This window comes from Silurus meridionalis, chromosome 17 (genome assembly GCF_014805685.1).
Source record: "Silurus meridionalis isolate SWU-2019-XX chromosome 17, ASM1480568v1, whole genome shotgun sequence".
NCBI classification, from domain to species: Eukaryota; Metazoa; Chordata; class Actinopteri; order Siluriformes; family Siluridae; genus Silurus; species Silurus meridionalis.
In genome coordinates, this window is record NC_060900.1 from 1867751 (window position 1) to 1888737 (window position 20987).

The window sequence follows — 20987 nt, forward strand, 5'->3', positions numbered from 1 at the left end:
TAATATTTTATTCGGATTAAAAATTTTAAAAGGATAGGTTTACCTATTATTTACATTAAGGATAGCTTTTGAATATAGGTGTAAAATGATCTCTAAAAATGATTGCTGTAATTATTATTTTTATTATTAATATTGTTATGACGTTGTTGCGGATGGTGGTTCTTCGAGAGGGTTATTAATGCGCACTATTACGCAATACACAAAATAATTGCCCAATTCAACACTTAAAAACTTTAATATCATATTAAAACAAGATTTGAAAGAATTAGAAAATAAGAATAACAATGATTTCTAGTAACAACGCACATTATACAATATGAAATATGCTATTGAAATATAGAAATATAGCTATTATTGGTATAGTGTAGCTTTAGAAAGGTAAAATTGTGAGACAGATATTTGGGGTGTTTGTGTGTGTGTCTTTTACAAATCTTTAAATGTCCAGATGTTTCACTTTATTACACACGCTCAGCATCCGGACAGTTTTCTCCAAACATCCAGCTGAAATTCTCCAACTGCAAAAGTTGTTCTTTCTGATTCACTTCATCTCAGAGCAGTTCAGTAGGATTTAGGTGTTGTGACTGGGCAGGTGGTTCCATGATAGACATCACTCCAGACGTCTGTCTGCTCTCTAAATAACACTTACGGAACTCAGACGTACACTTCGGCTCATCGTCTTATTGCACGGTGAAGTCTGTTTTAATGAACCGCAGTCCAGATGGAACTGCATGGTGTTAAAGTATAGAATGGGAGCCATGTTGTTTCAGGATTCCTTTCAATTTCTGGAACCTTCTCTGCTCCAAAACAACCCCAAAACATTAAACGTCCACCTCCATGTGTGACTGTGGACTGTGGAATCTTCTCTCCTGTTCTCCATCTTACACAAGTTCTTCTGTTGGACTACAGAGAACTTTCTTCCACTCATTCACTGTCCAAATCTTTTTTGTTTTTTTGTCTTTTTTGCTTAGTAAACAAAAGGAACATGAATGTGTCTGAAAAACCATGAAAGACCTGGTGTTTGACAGCCACTGTATACATAAAAACCTATGCTCAGTTACATATATGGTCTGACCTGTTTATTAAAAGTAAAAATTAATTAGTCTTTTTTTTTGGTAGATATGGGTCTTTATTGTAAGCAATTGTATTACTATTAGTCACGTGACTTATATTGATATTATTGTTGAGAACATTGCTGAATGTGGATAGATAGATTTATTGGTGCTATGCATCAAGTATGTGTGTGAAAGGACCAAACAGTCTAATCAAATAAAATATCGAATAATCAACAATTCAATCATATATAGACAGTCAACACTTATCCTAACACTGAAATACTCAGTTAGTTTTTTTTTTTTTTGCAATAGGGGGCGCTACAACATTAAAACGACTGCAAAGCCTCTGTCAGTTTGTCTCTTTTGAAGCACAAATCAGCAAAAAGAAAAAGCAATTTTGGAACATTGTTCCTACACTCTCAATCATTTAACTTAGATTGTGTCTGTTATATGGACTTTCAGTGCACTATATATGAAAACATTTTTATCAAACCTGAGAGGAATTTCTTACAAAGTACAAAATTTATTTAATAAGGAAAAAAAGTTCTGTACACAGTAAATATACACGCTAACAAACACAATACTTTGTGAATTAAAACAGAGCGATTCGGTCAGTAGTGCGAAATAATGGATTGCAAATACTGTTGTTTGTTATCGTCTAAGTACTACCATTTAATTCTCATTTCTAATAGATTAGTATCATATGTTTCTCTTATCCAGTGCTTAAAATTATTTTTTAGGAGAGAAAGAAAGAGAGCGATAGAGAGAGAGAGAGAAATACATACTGTTCTTTAATAAGATAATAGTACCTTCCTTCTGAAACACTACCTTCCATTTCAACCCACAAGTCATGACGAGATAATGTGCTGATGTGAGTAAAAAATCAGTTTAAACCAATAAAAGAACATTTGTCAAGAAATTCAAGTCATCAAAGTGAAGTAAAATGTCTTATTGAGGCTGAGTGACTATCAGAAGTTACCTTCGTGAATCACGTCACTGAGATTTGTCTTATGCCAAACATAAAGCTACATTATTGTGACCAAAAACCACTTCAAGCACTATCCATTCTCTCCGGAAAGCAGAAAAGAACAGTTGAGGTTAATATGGCTGCAGCGTTGCCATGCTGTACCCGGTGGGGGTATGCCAGACCGGGACTGAGAACGGGTACGGACGCAGCGTGGGGTCATATGGCCTGTGGAAAGGAATTTGCAGGTGATGTGTGGGATGTGTCTGGGATGAAGAAATGTTGAGATGAGCGGGGATCATGACAGGAGGAACAGGTAAAGCTTTCATCTGTTCCATCATTTCAGGCCTTTGTGTCTCGAAACCTGAAAACAAGTACGGCAAGGTGGGCAACCCGGTCTGGTTAACCAGGTACTGTTGAGTCGGCACTGGCTTGGGGACCACCATCTTGGATTTGTCTTTTCGATCCAGGAAGCGTAGAGGTGATTGAGTCTTCTTTACGTAGGCCTCGGTGCTATTCGGCCTCTTGGAATTGGGGGTCTGGGGTTTGTAGAGAGGCTGTAATGATATGGGTCTCCAGGGATCGCAGGATCGAGGGATGACCTTGGTGAAACTCGAGTCAGTGGGCACCCAGCGAGCCGAGCCTAGAGACGCGTGGATGGGGTTCCGGAGCCCGGGGTGTCTCTGGGTTTTGTCTGGATGTATAGATGTGACATTTAAGAAGTTTTGATAACCTAGGCGTGGCAGAGACAGAAAGGACATGTCTTTGGGACATTGATTATGGGCGAGGGGTAACGGCTGGCACACACGTACTCCAGATTCAGGCAAGGGCCCAAAGCGTGCTGGCTTCTGCTTCTCAGTTTCTGGAGCTGTCGTCTTCTGGATCGGCACCGCGACACAGTCCTCTGAGGAAACGGAAAAGGGGGAAGGGCTCCGCGAGGACGAGGGAGAGGACAGAGGCAGGGGTGACCCGTCAGAAGCGTGGCTTACACGTCCAGAAGGTGTAGATGAATGAGACAGGTGAATTACAGAGGGTCTCTCAGGCTCACTTCCATCCTCCAGGCCAGTAGAAGGCACCACATTCAAGCTCGCCTGTGCCATACGCTTCTTCTTCTCCAGAGGGGAAATAACGAGAGCAGGGACTAGTGGCTGAAGAAGAGGCTTTTCTCTGAGGCACATGTCTTGAGGTGAGATCTGGTCACTGTCCGAATGCTTAACTGGCCATGAGTGTCCAGAGTGAGAACACACTCCTCTCTCACAGGGATGACCACCTCTCAGGATTTCCTGACAAACAACAACACACACATTTTGATTTTCTACAATACACTACACACAGTAGGACAACTATACACATCTGAGAACTCATACTTATCCAAAGAACCCTTAAGGAACCCTTAATGTGTGTCAACAAGCTCTGGTGTTCAGATGACAGGAAAGGGTAGTGAATGAAAATTTTCAGGTTTTCCTGAGAAATATCTCACATTGCTGAGATAATGAACACACAGGAAGTTCATCTGAAGTTAATCTAAAGGTTTATTATCTTGTCTGGCTTCCTGTGGTATTTCTCAGTGTGACTAATTTGTTCAAGAAAAAAAAGCCACTAAGAATTAGAGGTGTTTGGCTTCCTTTTGAAGCATAAGACCAAAAAAGTCATTATTTTTTACCATAAAAAGGAGGAAGTCTGGTTTCAAGGACGAAGCTAAATATTCTACTACTGAAACCACGTTAGTTTTACTGTGAATCGAAAGAACCTAAATGCAGAAAAGAATCAAATCCTGCTTTTGCTTTACCTCCGGGTCGTCTCCATCTGCCCTCCGTCTTTTCTTGCTCTCGCTTTTGCCCTTGCCGTCTTCACTCCTCTTGTACGGTTTACGAGGTTTCGATGGAGGAAGTGGCTTGTCTTCCTCTCCCCTCCGATGCCTTTCGTAAGGTAGAACCAACCTGCCGAGAGAAAGGAGACACACAACTTCACTCGTAAATGTAAATTCAGCTGATGATGATGATGATGATGATGATGATCCTGCATCATATGTGTGACGCTAACGTTTAAAAGCCCTGCTTGTAAAATCAGAACATCAGATTTCTGGGTAGTTTCAGTTCTGAAACTCTTCATGAACCACCGATTGGCTGAGATCATTTTAGAGCTGTGATTTCATTTGCTCTAAAATGTAACCAAACCACTAAAACAACCTTTTTTGGCATTCATGAAATAAAAAAGTGTATACATTGATCAGGCATAACATTATGACATTATGAGTGGTGACGTGAAGAACACTGATCATCTCTTCACTGGATTTATTTTTACCTTTGTCAATTTGGTCATTGTTTATAGTTTCCTAGAAAAAGTACAGGGTGGCGTGGGGTAAAAAGGACATTTTGCAACTAGGAGTTGGTGACCCTGAGGCATCATCAGTTGTTTGGAACCAGTGTAAGCTCGTTTAGAACCCTTTACCATTAGTGGAGCAGTGGAACAGTGTGAAAAGAGCGCCCATTGTAAAAGGTAGGACGTCATTTTGAGAGGAACACCAGAGAACATCGAGGCCATTCAAACTGCCATTCAAGCTTCGAAATTACGTAGCTATGTTGTAATCGCATGAGCAAATGGAACACAATCATGATGTCCTAACTGGTAATGAAGCCAAAATTCCACTTTAACAACATTCACACTATCACCATTCTTATGAAAGGTTTTACAACGAAAGCTCTTTGTGCAACACTACACAATATTAAACCAGTTGGATGTATGAGGATATAATAGAGTAAAGATGCCTGGTATACACCCGTCTGTCCCTGCTGAAAGATGACCAACGTGATAGAATTGAGACATGTCTTTAGTCATGGTTCCTACATTGTACTGTAAGTGAGTTTCAAAGACTCCCGTTGTCACTGTCTTGCAACCAAGAAAACGACCTGATTGCATCAGAAATTCTGCCGCATACATCTATTGACTAGTCAATACAAATAGCACATAACTTGCGTAGTACGTGTGTGTGAGTGTCAACACAGTACAGTATCAGATCCATGTTACACAGTCTGGATTGTACTGATGATGTAATATTGAAGAAGGCATTAGATGTTGATACGCTGGTATTAGAAGAATACAATCTGATATGATTCATAATAATTTCCTATTATAACAGTGTGCATGATGAATACATATGGATTTATGTGTGTCGATTTCAATTTAAGTCATTCTTATTTGTATTGCGTTTTAAAGCAGCTTTACACAAGTAATGCGGAGTTGAATTCGGTTGATGAAGTGGAGGATTTTACCTTTCGTAATGTCTCCGAGTGCAGGTGGCAGCACTGGTGCTACCCGGACTACCGCCCAACTCATCATACACATTCTTCCACAAGCGACGAGTCGTCACCTGGCAACACACACACACACACACACACACACACACACACACACAGGGTTAGACCACCTACAGTGAGAAAGTATCCATGTATTTACTATATACACACAGTATGTGTTTTATTCATTAGCAAATGGTTTCTTGTATTTGTGTCCTCCAAGGTTTGACTTGCTTACATTATGGTGGCTCCATCAACAGCCTCTCTCTCTCTCTCTCTCTCTCTCTCTCTCTCTCTCTCTCTCTCTCTCTCTTTTCCCACTCTTTCTTTGTTGAAGAGAAACCATCACTCCTATACTTGATCTCAGACTGTTACAAAGTTCTGACGCTGGAGACTTCTTTAATTCTTCTAAAGAATCCTTACAGAACACGTCCCTATATCACTAAATCGGTTACTACACAATATCAGAAAGCGCACTACCATCAGAGCTGCTGTAGCTGAAAACTAACTAACATCCGACCAATCAATTTTTTTTTTTTTTTTTTTACTGGAACCCTCTTGGTATCACGATTAGTAAGCGATCAATTTTTACACGTATTTGATTTACACCGATAAACCTGCGGTGAGTAATTGTGCAATTGTTGATTTGTGTCATGTTGTGTTATGAGTAACACAATATCTGCGTGATTATCTCGAACCAACCCGAATGTTGTTAGTCATATCGCTACAATTTTGCGTGTTTTAACGCAATTTTCTCACACCTCATTGTGTTTTGATCTGAGTGTACTTTCAGCAAAGCATAGTATTTTACAATTTTTGATTTTTAGGCCTTTTTGTTTCTTCAAAGAATGGAAACACACACACACAAAAAAAACATGCATTTTCTCAAACACATTCATATCTTCAGACCTTTGGTCGAAAATGTAAAGATGGCTAGAGTGGTGAGAGGAGCTGCTCTAACCACACACACATACACACACTCACACTTTGTGTGAGTGGAAACTTTCTGGGTGAGCGCTGCAGAAAAAAGCAGAGGTGGGCAGAGGGTCTTGCAAAAAGCGAAGCTATAGGATGTCTGAGGAGAGAAGTTGGACTACCCCCCTCCCTCCTTTGAGCTCTCACTGTGGTTTTAACGGCCACCGCTTTCAAAACGAATTTAGGACAAGCTCGAGTTTCCATAGCCAAAGTGTCTCGAAGAAGTGATGGCCGCAAAAACACAAAGAAAAAAGAAAAGAAAATAGAAAACATCCTCCTCAAAGAGCTGCTGGTCAAGAAGCGATGAGATGTTCAGTTAGTTGTCTATGACACTTGAAGGCTCGTATGTGACGGAGCTCTTTGCGTGTGTCAGTGTGCGTGTGTGTATATGTGTGTATGCGCAGGTCTGCAGACCTACCGACTCATAGCCTCCGAGTATCTCCACAGCCTTGTAGATTTTCCACAGGTCAACTGAAAAAACACAAAGTTTGCACGTTAACTTTAATGTAGAAAGTATGTGAAAACTATCAAAATGTAAAAACGGTCAATTATTTTGAAAAAAATTTTTTTTCCATCATTATGCAAAGTTAAAAATGTACTCAAGAAAATTCACAAAAGACGAATGTTCAATGTTTTTCGTTCACACGAAATTTATACATTTATAAAGTTAATGCTACTGCAAATTAGGGAAACTCAGAGCTACCAGTTTAGCATCTTTAACAATTTTTACACAAAAAAACTTTAAAAATACATTTTTCAGCTTCACCCACGTCCGCAAGAGACTCGTTTTCAAAATAGAGTTGTGACGGATGTCTTTTTCTATTGAAATACAATAAACAGTAAACTCATATAATTGTTAATGTCTTCCAGGTTAGATGAAACCTACACAACTTAGACTAACGTTTGTGGAAACCTGAGCCTTATAAGATCAGTGTGAGCTTCTTTTTTGAAAATCCCATTTCACATATAGTCCCAGAAGATGTTCTACTAGATTTTGGAGTCTGCTTGTTCAGCCACGAGGGTGTTGGTACTGATGTAGGTGATGTGAGGAGGTCTGAGGTGCAGTCAGCATTCACATTCATTCAAGTTCAGTAGGATTGAGGTCAGAGCTCTGTAGCAGGAGATCTTCCACGGCAACTCAGGTAAGAGCAGATTATCATGGAGCTGGTTTTGTGCACAGGGGCATTGTCATGCTGGAACAGGTTTGGATCTCCTAGTTCGAATGAATGGAGAATTTCATGCATCCAATGACTACATTTGTGTGTCTCTGACTTTGTGCTAACGGTTTGAGGAAGAACCAACTGCTGGAATTTTGAAATGTAGAAAGTTTAATTTAAATGGAGTATTCGTATTGGTCTCATAGAAGAACAAAAAGTACAATCTGATGTATTGCAAATAAAACATTGATATTGCAGACTTCAGAATTCTGAAGCTTATGGCGAGAAAATTTTAAGTTTAAAGCCATTTTACTGAAGAACAATCAAAAATCCAATTCGATATTTTCCATCGTTACATTAAAAAACGGTTGCGAGACGAGTTCCTGTTTGCTTGCTCTGACTGGTTGGATGCCTGATTGGAAATTTGACAATAAAACGCTGATGGCACCTTTAAACCTGCCACAAGGCACTTGTGTTTGTGTACTCACTCTGTTTAAAGCCGAGATGAGGTATTCTCTCGATGGGCGTGCCTCTGTCAATCATAAACTGCTTCAGGTTTGCAACAAACGCCCTCTCCTCGCTCTCTGATTGGCCGGGCTTCACCTCCTCTGCGCTCCCATTGGTCAGTTCTGAACTCGTCATTTCTCGATTGAACTGAAGATGAAATGAAGACAGAGTGCAGCGTGAAATACTTGAATTCCAAGCAAATTCTGGAAATGAATTCTGGGAATTCCTGCCGAGAATCCCCCTCGAATTTCCTTCGCTATATATTATGGTGTCGAATTCTCTTTTTTTCATTTTTTTTTTCCATTTACAGGAAGACGCTTCTCTGCCTTTTTGATTGATTCAATCGACTTGAAATTTCACTTTCATATAAACACATATTCTCACATTAAGAAAAAAAAGAAAAACCCCGATCTGATTCACTTTCTCATCATCTCCTCAAATTTCAGGTGAATGTGGGTTCATATCACCTCCTTCCGGGACGATTCATAGTAAAACCGAGAATGTGTGTGTTTTTTTCTTCTTCTTCTTCTTCTTTTTTTTTTTTCACTGCTTTGAACACGTAAGCTGTCATCCTGTTTGAAGCGAAACACACGGGGGTTTCACACACAGACACACACACACACACACACACACACACACACACACACACACACACACTTACACATAGAGGCTCTGCACTCTCACTCTCATCAGTAACATATACATACATTCACATACACAATGAAACACTTATCACACACTTACTGTAACACACACACACACACACACACACACAGTAAACGTGTTTTAAATTGAGGGGGAGATATTGACTCTAAAGACAAGCTGTGAAATGCAGTGTTGGTTATAGTCATTTTTTTTTTCACCTGCATGTAAAAGTGTAAAGCTCAGTGGATACGAGGTTGGACTTGTGATCAGAAGGTTATAAGTTTAAATCCCAGCACCGAAAAGCCTTTGAGCAAGACAATTACCCCTCAGCTGCTCAGCTGTATAACTGAGAAAACTGTATCTAAACAAGGGCTTCTGCCTAATGCTGTAAACTTATTTATCACTTTTTTTTTTTTTAGAAATTGAATCTTTATGTTTAGGTTATTAAATTGACACACATGAAAGGCATATTTCTGTATTCATCCACACATGATTCACTAAAATCATTTGTTTGTACATCATCATCATCATCATCATCATCATCATCGTCTCTTAGTATATGATTCGTTTGTTGTGCAGGTGACTCATATATGATTCCTTTAAATATTTATATAAATTTATACTGTACATAATATTTCATACTAATTTAATAAGTGACTTCTTACACGTTTCCTTTACATTCACAAGTCACTCTTCCATACGTTCCCTTTATTTTTACACGCGTCTTTTTTAATGCATGATTCATGTGCACAGTTCCTTGATTTTCACATGATCCCTTTAGTGTCACGTGGAGTTTTTCACGTTATTCTTTGACTTTTAGCTCGATTTGTATGTTTGACATTTGACATTTTATTTTGTTATTTATGAGGCATGAAATTCTCACTAAACAAATGATTCATGGTTTATACCTCATCCTAGTTACAGGGCCGATAAAAGGTTTATGTAAAAAAAAAAATCTCAATTATGTTTTACTGCTACTACTACTAATAATAATTAAAGGTGTGATGGTGAAGTGGTATCCTGTTCACACCTCTTTTGTTTTATGAACCTTTACTTGTCTAAGGTGTAAATGATGTAATGTACTTCCTGCAGAGAAACAGCTGATGCAATAAGGTCTAAGTGTTACAACAAAGTATTTCTTTGTACACGTCTCATAACTAAAAGACCAAGAGGTCAGAAGGGAACGCTGGGGAAACTGGGAAATTGCTGTGATGAGGAAATGATGACGTCAAAGTGTGCAATCTTTACACTGGAGAAGTATTAAAATTCGGTCGGTGAATAAATATTCACATGCACACACATATCTCAAGGAAAATTTTAACCCCCGATGCCACATTTTTCGAGGTTGAAGGAAACTAGAGAACCCAGAGGAAACCCACGCAGACACAGAGAGGAAACTTGGTAACACTAATCCAACCACGCACCCTTGAACTTTTAAAATTCCAGTTTTTGCAACTTGGATATGCAAATTCTGTAAAAAAAAAAAAAAAAAATCTGCATATTGAAATGTTTTCTTATTTGCATATTTTCATCGTTTTACATTTGGTGCAATGTACAGAGGAATAGAGACAGACAGACAGACAGACAGACAGACAAGTATATAGGTAGTTGATAGAGAGATAGTGGAGTGATTCTGAAAATTAATACATTTACAAAGTATAGAGATTGAATCTATACAGCATTATGATACATACAAATATGAGGACAATAAATCAGCAAACAAAGAAAAGGACAATACATCAGCAGAAGAATGAGTGGAGGATTGTTCATGTGCATGTGACAGAAACATGGTGTTCACTCGTGGTGTTAACACAAACATCTGGCCAGTTCCTTTCCCAGAGGAGATGAGCTCTATGTAAGAAAACGGTGCCAGTTGAATATCATCAGAAAAAGATGCCGGATTGTCTAATGTCTAGTGTGGTGAGGGCCAAAGTGGAAGTGCGCTAAAGTGGCAACCAGAATAAATAAAGAGCGAAGACAATGAGTCTCAGAGAGGGGCAGGCCACAAAGCAGGAAATGAAAAACACCAGGGCAGCAAAAACACACACCAACTGTCACAGGATCAATCACACGCTCAACCGTTCTGCAGCGTTTTTATGAAGTGAGGAAAGAATTGTGGTCGGTGTGGCAGTGAGCGATTGTTCGCTCCAGAATTCACCTGATATTATTCAGAGCAGGAGTTGCGTGACATGACATGAAAACAAAAAAGTACCGAGTGGAAAAAGAGAGTAAAAGGTTTTGAATCCGTTAAAAAAAGTGAGTAGATAGATAGATAGATAGATAGATAGATAGATAGATAGATAGATAGATAGATAGATAGATAGATAGATAGATAGCAAACATCAGCAAAGATCAAAAATCATTTGCGTGTTTGATCTCAGGATGCAGTATAAGAGCTCATAACTGCTGAATCCTCACCCAAACTGGACCCACAGAACCTTTTCTGATCATATGAATCTCGATTTCTACAGCAGATTGTGACGTGGAAAACCGTTCAGAATGCTGATGGTGGTGGGATGGTCCGAGGAAGGGTTTCCTGACATGCACATTAATACCAAACAAACACCCTTTGAACAAAGTCTGAGTTCTGCAGCTCCGCGTACAAACGGACAATTTATCAGTTTTGGATTCCAGGATGGCCACCAAGCCACTGTATATTTACACATTTCATGTTTTTGGCTTTATAATGTAGGAAACTTAAGTGAAATAAACATTCATTTGCTGGCATTGACCTCTAATGGCTTCCATCCCAATAGTTAAGTAGCATCTTTGAACTGAGGAAAAAACACCAGGCATGAAAGATGATTTGGTTGATTGGGAAGCTCTGATCCTATTCTTTATCTAAAATCAAATTATATTCTCATCTACAACAGAGCACCTTTGGTTACACCAATGTTGTAGCTTGAATCTCCTGCAATCTCAAAGTAAAAATTCCAGCGATGCACCAGTATTCCTATAGCGTTCCTAATAAACCGGCAGTGTGTTTCACAAGCAAAAATGGAATGTGTTTATGTCAGCACGGGGTCACGGCTTGCTAAAACGTTATGTGACATATGATTTTTTTTCCGTGTAAGGAATTTCAGTTTGACTCCGTCGTCCAATATCTTGCAGAAAATAAAAACTCCACCAATCGGCTTAGGGTTAGGGTGGCTGTACAGTAAACCCTTGACTTTCCGTTTGACGTCTGTAGCGGGTCGTTCAGGGGGGCCTCGTGTAAACAATGTTCACTCTTAAGGTTTCAGAGTGAATTGCGATGCGAAGTTCCTCAGAGAAACCAGCGGTTCCCAGAAGCAGACCTTTGAAATGACTAACTTGGTGAAGCGTTGAGGTGGCTTCTGCTGCCACTGAGTAATATTGAAGCGCAATGAGTCATTTAAAAGACAGAGCTGAAACCATTTCTGCGTTCTGTAAAAGGGATAATATTGCAAATGTGGGCCACAAAGGGGTAACCCTAAATGAGTCAAAAGTATCATACCGGCATCTGTGCAGACCTTTTTTTATTTTTTTAATGATCGCTTCATTGTCAACACGTAGCTTCTGAAAAGATTATTCTTGCATCTTCAGTGAAATTTTAACCCGCAGCATTCAGAGGCCACCGTCTGCACAAACACTTCCTGTGAAATTGACAAAACCCAGTTTCGAAGAAAAGAGCCTTTTTTTTCTTGTCTTTAATTCTTGTAATCTGCAAACTAATCTGGGAACTTCTGCAATACAAAGAAAATCCGTATATATAACTCAAATCCTGAAATGCAGAAAGAACTGAACTGCGAAATTGACACTTTTTTACTTCTATCTTTTCTTTTTTTTTTGAAGAGCGACCGAAGATATTTCGTTGATATTTCAGACCACAAAGCTGTCGAATGCGACATTGCCGGTTTCAAACAGGAAGCAGCTTGTTGTCCGACTGCCACTCTCCCCCTTCCCCCTCCTAAAAAACACTCCCACCCCCTGTAACAAAACCGCGACTAAAAACAGCCTGACGCGACAAACTTGCCGTAAACCTTGCGCTGTTAAATTTCCACCGTATTTCATATTGTGCAGAGACGAAAAGACAAAAAAAACTGTGCGTGGGACACGTCAATAACGTCTCAGAACGAAAGTCAGTCCGCAAATGTAAAGGGACGCTGACAGGAAGGGCAGCTCTCACCGCTGGAAATGTGTAGCTTCCGAAATCTGACGCAAAATCTTACACAAGCAAAATATAAATGTTAAAGCCGCAGGTGCTCCAGACCAAAGTGAGTCACACTCCAAGCATCTAAGAAATAGTTTGACAAAAAGTTTTTAATTCCACCACTGAATCGCTGTCGTTTCATTGTTTTCGTAAATAAAACACAACGGCCGAGTCTTCAAAACGTTCTAAAATCTTTGTAAATTGCAAATAAATACTAAACTGAAGCAGTACAGTAAATACGCCAGCCTTGTAGTATGTTTAAAAAGGAGGCGGAGCCTAGCTAGAGGCGTGATTAAAAAGTTTAAATACATTCGTCCAAGATGGCCGCCACGTAACAGTAAAGTCAGACTGTGATAATATGCTTATATCTGAATTTGAGGTGACATTCATTCGGGGATGCAGAAATTCATTAGGTGACATAAGCATTCATTAGGTGACTTGAATACTCATTAGGTGACGAGGACATTCATTAGGTGATGTGAAGATGCATTACATTGTACAGTCTTCCGTTAGTTGACATAGATGGTTAATTGGTAACGTAAGCTACCATTTAGTGACATAGGCATCGGCGTCCACTGGGTGACATACACTATACTGCCTGAAGTTTGCGGACACCTAGTCATAAGTACAGTAGGAGCTTTTTTTGAGCATTGCATTCCACATTTAGCTACAATTTGCTCTTATAATTCCCTCCATTCTTCTGGGAAGATGTTTCACTAGATTTTAAAATGTGCTTATGGAGATTTGTGGAGATTCATTCATCCATAAGGGCGTTAGTAAAGTCAGGTGATGGAGGTGAGGTGAGGAGGCCTGGGGTGCAGGTATATATATTAGTATATATACTTTCCTATATCCCATATGTCATTCTTTATATTAGTAGGTGACATACACGTTCACTTGGTGACACAGACCTTCATTAGGTGGCGTATACATTCATTAGGTCACATAGACATTCATTAGGTGGCACGGACTTTCATTAGGTGATAAAGATTGCCATTTCGTAACACAGATATTTATTGGAAGACAGAGAATGTCATTAGGTGACATAGACCTTCATTAGGTAATATAGACATCAAAAGCTGTGTAGCCTCAGAGTGAAACAAGGAAAACAAACCCCAGTCACCATTCCTGATTTGCCTGATCATCTAGATCTGATTTACGTAATTGGAATTTTCCATCTAAATATTCTTTCAGCCCCTTAAAATTCATGTCATTGATCAGTTTAGTGGAATGACGTGTACTTTCTGAAGGAGTTGACCGGTTTGTTTAGGTGTTTCTGGCAGTGATGCCACCGATCGTCATCAAATAAGACGTAAATCGTGTCATGAATGTGTGGAAATTCAGCCTGTGGGCTTCAAAACTGTGAGACTGTTTAAGCATGTTTAAACTCACATTGTCAGCAGAAACTTGATCATGGTATGACACTGATGAGTATGAGTGTTGACCTACTGGAACACACATTCACACGTCAATTTAAAAGTCTTGCAAGACGATGAACGGGGGGAAAATTGCAACTGAGTCATAGCAGCCCTTTGAACAAGTGCTCATCTGGTGATTGTGAATTCCAAGATTCACCCGTCCTGGTTTTTGTGAAAACACGGAAATTTTAACTCGAATTGCATGACCCAGAATCACAACCAACATGTTCTGGGTTTTTTTTTTTTCATTATTTTTTCCAGTCTAATGTTGTTTCTATAGCAACAGCTCGTTTTATAGCAATAACCAAAGTCATATATACGTCGAATGTCAAAAGTGTGGCGTCTTTTATGGTTTTGAGGCACATGTATGTTCCTTTTGTTGTGAGTCACACATGAAGGTGGAAGCTTAATGGTTTGGGTTTGTTTTGGAGCAGGGAAGGTTCCAGAAGGTGAATGGAACCAACATGGCTCCCATTCCATACATCAACAACATGTAGTTCCGTCTGGACCACGGCTCATTGGAACCGACTTCACCGTACAACAAGACGATGAGCCGAAGCGCACGTCTGAGTTCTGTACGTGTAATTAAGTGATATCTATCATGGAACGACCTGCCCAGTCACTGCATCTAAATCCTTTTGAACTGCTGTGAGATGAACTGGATCAGAAAGACATCTTTGACCATTTTTACGAGAGGCACAGTAAAAGTATTTCAGCTGAATGTTTGGAGAAAAACGAAGTGTCCAGATGCTGAGGGAGGATTTTTTTTTTCCAATGTAAATAAAGTTAAACATCTGGACATTTATAGATTTGTTTGTTTAGATGAAATCTTTATACCATTACCGTTTGTTGCATAGAAACAAAAGGAGCATGCGTGTGTCTTTCAGAAACCATATAAAACGCTAAGGGACATTTTTGATCGAATTTTTCTAAAACGTTTGTAAATTAGTGAAGGTAAATATGATTTTCCAAGATGGCCACCACGTAGCTACATAGTTACACCACACATTATTGACTAATTGTCCACAACAGTGTGAAACACAATGTTCACATACAGTACAAAATTTTATCAGTGATATTAAGATAAAATCTTAATTTTCTTGTTTGTTCGAGACATTTTTTTGCAGCCAAAACACGCATGTTTTCTTAACCAGTCACGCTCCTTACCTGGTTCACCGGATTCTTCTGCTCTGTTCTTTCGTCCTCGCACACATCTATGTGTTCCTCTTCACCGCTCGGTTCTCCACGAGGCTCCAAAACTGAAAACAGAATCATGGTTTTTATTACAGGCCTTATGAAGATACAGACACATAAAAAAAAAAAACGCATTGAGGACAGAAATACACACTGCTGCTGTTGTTTTTAGCGGTGTGATCATGTTTGTGATTGTGTTCCACTTTACACATGCATTTAAAACACACACACACACGCACAGATACACACTCTTCAGTAAAACCACAAGCAGCAAACACAAATCTACAGTGCGCTTTGAAAAGCGTTGCGGTGATTCGAATGCTGTACAAACAAACGTCGCATCTGCAACGAAGCTGTTCCGTTCTTCAGTCTTTCTCAAACGGGCTTTCACAGGGAGTGTGTTACAGAGTGTATTAGAGTCTAAAGCATGCTTTAATACACTGCACAGAGCAAACAGATAAGCAAGATAAAGCCATTATATAATGTCTTTATCAAACTGTATTAATTCTTTATTAGATTATTGCGTAGTAACTTCTATAGATTACATCAATTATACTAGAATCACAATATAAAACTCATACGTGCTTCTTCTCCAAACTTTTTTAGAGGCACACTATTGTTTTAGATGTATCTGGATGCAGGACCATGACATTTTCCCTTCACTTGAACGCAATGCCCCTGTGCACAAAGCAGGAGCATCTCCTCAAAGATATGCTTTTCATTGGTGGAAGTGAAAGATCTCCTGCTATAAGCTTCAAACCCTATTGAATTAATGTGAATGCTGACTGCACCCCAGGCCTCCTCACCCCACCTAAATCAGTACCTGACTTTACTAACACCTTTGCAGCTGAATGAATCTCCATACGAATCTCCACAAAATCCAGTGGAACATCTTCCCAGAGGAGTGGAGCTTATTATAACAGCCCATGACAGGAATAGATGTGGAATTGTATGTTCAAAACGCACATATCGATCTAATGGTCTGGCGTCCGCAAAGTCGAATTGTATTTGTCACATACACATTCATACAGAGTACGACATGTATAATTTGTGATGCAAAAAGATCATTATAAATATCTGAATCTCCTGTAAGATCCACACTCTGAAAAATCACATACTAGAAGATAAACTTTTCTCCAATCAGTTTACGGAATACAATTTTTTTTTTATTTTTTAAATTTTTTATAATTTTCAAGCATACAAGCTTTTTTTTTTACTTTTACTTAAAAAATGTCACTAAAAATAACTTGTATTTATAGATAAAAATGAAAGATTATCCAAAAATATTGTTCGTTTCTCTATTGCGGCGATTCGTGAATAATAGAACTGATTACAAGCTCATTTGCAGAAATCAGATTCGACGTGACATGTTTTTTTTTTTTATTGTATCTTGTACACTTCTGAGAATAATCCACTTTGCAGTGCGGAATAAGGAACACGTCGTTCACATTTATTTGCAAGAAGCTCTTTCCTAGAGCGACTTTATTTTTCCTACAAATAAATAAATAAATAAATAAATCCAAGGTATAAAATAAGCAGGAAGAATATTAACAGTAATTTAATAAAAGAAAAAAACATCTCAGTTTCCAGTCGACTGAAGACCGGATGAAGAAAACTGTATAAGGTAAAAAAAAGCCTAATCACAATCTCACTTTAATTCTTTAATTAGTAATTTAACTATTAATGCTGTGATAAAAAAATAAAAATAAATAAAAAACTGCAACATCAGTGCTCTGAATAAACGCCCATGCAACTTTTTTAACATGTACTTATAGTTATAGGGCACAAAAGTGTTGACTTGTACTTCCAGAAATACATGAGAGAGAGAAAAAAAGGACTGAAATGACAAGTAAGAAAGAGAGAGAGAGAGAGAGAGAGAGAGAGAGAGAGAGAGAGAGAGAGAACTGTTCTAATATGAAACCGCATGCTTACAAACCTTGCTTCCTGTCTGTGTGTATAAACCACAGCTTCATGATGCCTCTGTCTAATATAAAATATTACTGCACAAACACGGCCCGGGGATTTCCATCCACTTTCTAAATCATATATAGTGTATAGACTTTTATTATCCGAAACATCTTCTCTGTACAGATATCAGTGTTCAAATCACTCAAGAATTAGTCGACTACCGTGTTGAGGGAATCCGAAAATAGTGATAATGTGCCACAGTGGGAAAATCGTTTTTTATCACTCTCATCACTCGCATTATTATTACATATTATTCGTTATACCACTGCCGGATTCATCGCTCAGATCGGGTTAGAAGGTGTTGCTGCATTTCTTCAGATACGCAACATTTAAAAAGAGAAAGAAAGTAAAAATCCATAAGAGCTGCCACGAGCTTTTTAAGACACATCTTGAAATTTGGCTGTAAAAATGAGCTGTGAAGGAACTACTGTTTATAGCTGCTATAATGAGTGAGAACAGGAACTGACTCGTTTCATAACTATAAATGGATATAAAAAAAGAGCACAGGGTGTCGATTTTAATACTGAATAAAAAGATTTGTCTTGGGGGAATTGCTGTGGTATAAAAGGGGAATAAAACATAATTGGATGTGCGTGTGGTTACCGGAAAATGATCAAATTATGTGGTTGATAATAAACACATACACACATATATACACTCTCACACTTACTCACACTTGTGTGTGTTTGTGCATATGCCCTTCTTCATTTGCAAAAAGCTTTTGTTTCGAATTATAGACTGGCTGTGGCCTGCACCCTACCCAACTTCCCCTTCCTCACTTCACCGCTCCTTTCCACACATATCAGAGGACGCTGCGCTTTCGAGATCACACACTTCCTGTGCTGCGGCAGTCTTTTAATTATCTGACTTCTGCATTTCGTTTGCATCGCCGCAGATGCACGGACGAGGCGTACAGGAGCCACGAACACGCCCAGGTTCTCGACACTGATTTCTGCCACTTGCGCTAGTTTTTCGCAGAAAACCGCTCTACGTCAAGTCGTTGCGAAATTCCTCGGAATCGTTGTGACATCGACTTCACAGCAAAAAGTGATTCAATTGATTTGAATCTAAAGTTCAAACTCAGGACTTCCACACCAGAGAGAGACTCTGTAAGGCCTTGTATGATCATGAAGGTATATTTACGGGAAAAACAAGAAATCAATATTCGCACGTCCTGGTTAACGTGCAAAAATGGTATCGCTCGCTTTGATTTAAAAGCTCCACCCTGACGCCTTCCATCTGTGTTTTTTTGTTTGTTTTTTTCGTCACGAATGCAGCGACGAGATCACAATGAATCACTGCATAGTGTTTCAGTTCATGTGATTATAAGGGATTAATAGTAATTCATAGTGATTATAAGGTCCTGAGGTGAACACCAGGTTTTCCCGGTCAGAGAAAGATTCTGTACCATAAATATAAAGTTATATTTCTTTTATATATCATTTATATCAATCAACATTTGTTTAATCATTTGTGTTTTCATGGTTATCTGATCACAGTTATCTAATCACTCATAACCCAGACTGTAACCTGAGCTCTAAGTTACACTATAAACTGTGTGTGGCGCAAGTTCCAGATTTGCACAATAAACTAAGTTTTCATGATGAATAAAAATCAAGCGGATTTGAGGAGCCGGTGGTGGTAAATGACCTCAGTGGGTTTAAAAGTTGCGTAGCTGGTGGAATTTTTCAAGTCAAGAGTTCAAACCGGATGTCTCGTCTTTATCTCTTTAGTTTTGGTGCCCAGTGTGAGATTGGATGATTTGATGTTTGTTTGTTTTTTTTCGTGCTCTGAAATGCTTTTCTGCTTATTACAGCTGAAAATATTTATTATTCGAGTTACCAGAGCCTCAAATCGCTCCATCATTTATTCCAAAAAACAAAAAACAAAAAAAAACAAAAAACCAAATATTATATATATATATATATATATATATATATATATATATATATATATATATATATATATATATATATACACACACACACAAAAATTATATATACACACACACATATATATATATATTTTTTTCTTGCTCAGTGTAATATATATATATATATATATATATATATATATATATATATATATATATATATATATGTGTGTGTGTGTGTGTGTGTGTGTGTGTGTGTGTGTGTGTGTAAATATATAATTTTTGTTTTGTTTATGTTTTTTCTTTTCTTTTTTCCACTTTCTAAAACACTCCCTCTCATAACCAAGTCACAGAGATCACACCTTTGTTCCCCTCTCATTCTGCCATTTGATAGAAACATTGGCTGAACATTGATCTGCATGATTTTATGTATTAACCCCTGTCCTTTCTAAACCTCTCCGTCCCCATAATCTGAATCAGATGATACTGTGTAAACTGTGAATTTATCAGATGCGGAATTTTACGCTTGCAGCACTACTGTACTGTGTTTCTGTTTCCTTTAACCACTTCCTGCCTACTTCTGCCTACAGACACAAATATCTGAGTTCATGCGTTACTTGACACAACCTCGAACTTTTTTTTTTATCTCACCCCAACCCGCTTTATATGGTTGATTAGGATTATACACAGCACTTCCTAAAACGGAGTTTAATAAAAACGCTGCGTGGTACAGTGTCTCACACGCACACGTCCTTTTCTGGTCCATTAATATATCATACAATAAGCACATAAATACATACAATCAGGAAACACTATATAACAGTCCTTTTATCTGCTTACAATAATACGCTTTATACAAAATAAATGTGTTATGAAGTGAATAATTTTGTAATATTTTTATTATAATACTACTTTGACTAGACGTCCTCTCGTTCAGTCTCATTTAGAGTTTCGTACTGAAATTTGCATTATTTTTTACAAAATCTATACATTTTTATTATTTATTTAATTTTTTATTTATTCAATTGTACTTTTTAAACTTTTAATTAATTTAATTCATTTTGATTTTACAGCTCTTTGAGAGAGCCCGTGTATGAATAATTTATAATGATGATAATTATCAGTATTTTTATTACAGTATTTACTTCACCACTATCTAGCTATGTACATAGATAGATAGATAGATAGATAGATAGATAGATAGATAGATAGATAGATAGATAGATAGATAGATAGATAGATAGATAGATAGAAATGACAAATAAAAGCAATATATTAAAAAAATCTAATCTGACTTACCCATTGTAAACGTGTGTCTGTCCCCAAGCTTCAAATCCGTGTGTGTGTGTGTGTGTGTGTGTGTGTTTGTGTGAATGCCTTCCTTTAGTGTGTATTCTCGTTTATGCTCGCTCTCTCACCGCAAGGCTTTAGGCTTTCGAAATCTCGAGGTCTGAACCAGATTGGTTGTACCAGTTGTCATTGGGCAGGAAAAAAAAGAAAGAAAGAAAAAAAAAAACACAACACACTTTCACTTCCTTACTTTTTCAAGCAAAGGATTATGGGTGATGGAGTTTATTTTTATGACTTATTATTACTGCTGTGATCATATCAAGTTCTACAGGGGTGTGAAACAATGTGATATGTGATGTGTGGAGGATAATATCAGGGTAATATATACATATAGGGTTGGGGATAAACGAATATTAATTAATGAAACATTAATATTTAGTATACTCATTATATGTTATTATTAGAGTAATAACTATG

General features: G+C 38.1%; 1 protein-coding gene across 1 annotated transcript; it reads right to left on the reverse strand.

Annotated features, from left to right (window-relative positions):
• Positions 1 to 1555: 1555 nt before the first annotated feature.
• arid5a (AT rich interactive domain 5A (MRF1-like)) lies at positions 1556 to 20711 on the reverse strand. Its single transcript, XM_046872157.1, has 7 exons — positions 20520 to 20711; positions 15353 to 15444; positions 7933 to 8098; positions 6706 to 6758; positions 5289 to 5386; positions 3806 to 3956; positions 1556 to 3299 (listed from the first exon to the last, which is right to left on the reverse strand). The coding sequence occupies exons 1-7, from the start codon at positions 20521 to 20523 to the stop codon at positions 2151 to 2153; spliced, it is 1713 nt and encodes a 570-aa protein (XP_046728113.1). The 5' UTR covers positions 20524 to 20711; the 3' UTR covers positions 1556 to 2150.
• Between the last annotated feature and the right edge of the window lie 276 nt (positions 20712 to 20987).

Bases quoted from the DNA above. Each gene is read 5' to 3' on its own strand.
- arid5a (XM_046872157.1), bottom strand. The intron at 6,759-7,932 runs GTGAGTACACAA...GTGTTTTTTCAG, and splicing joins TCATCTCGGCTTTAAACAGA to TTGACCTGTGGAAAATCTAC. The intron at 3,957-5,288 runs GTAAAATCCTCC...TTCTCTCGGCAG, and splicing joins ACTCGGAGACATTACGAAAG to GTTGGTTCTACCTTACGAAA.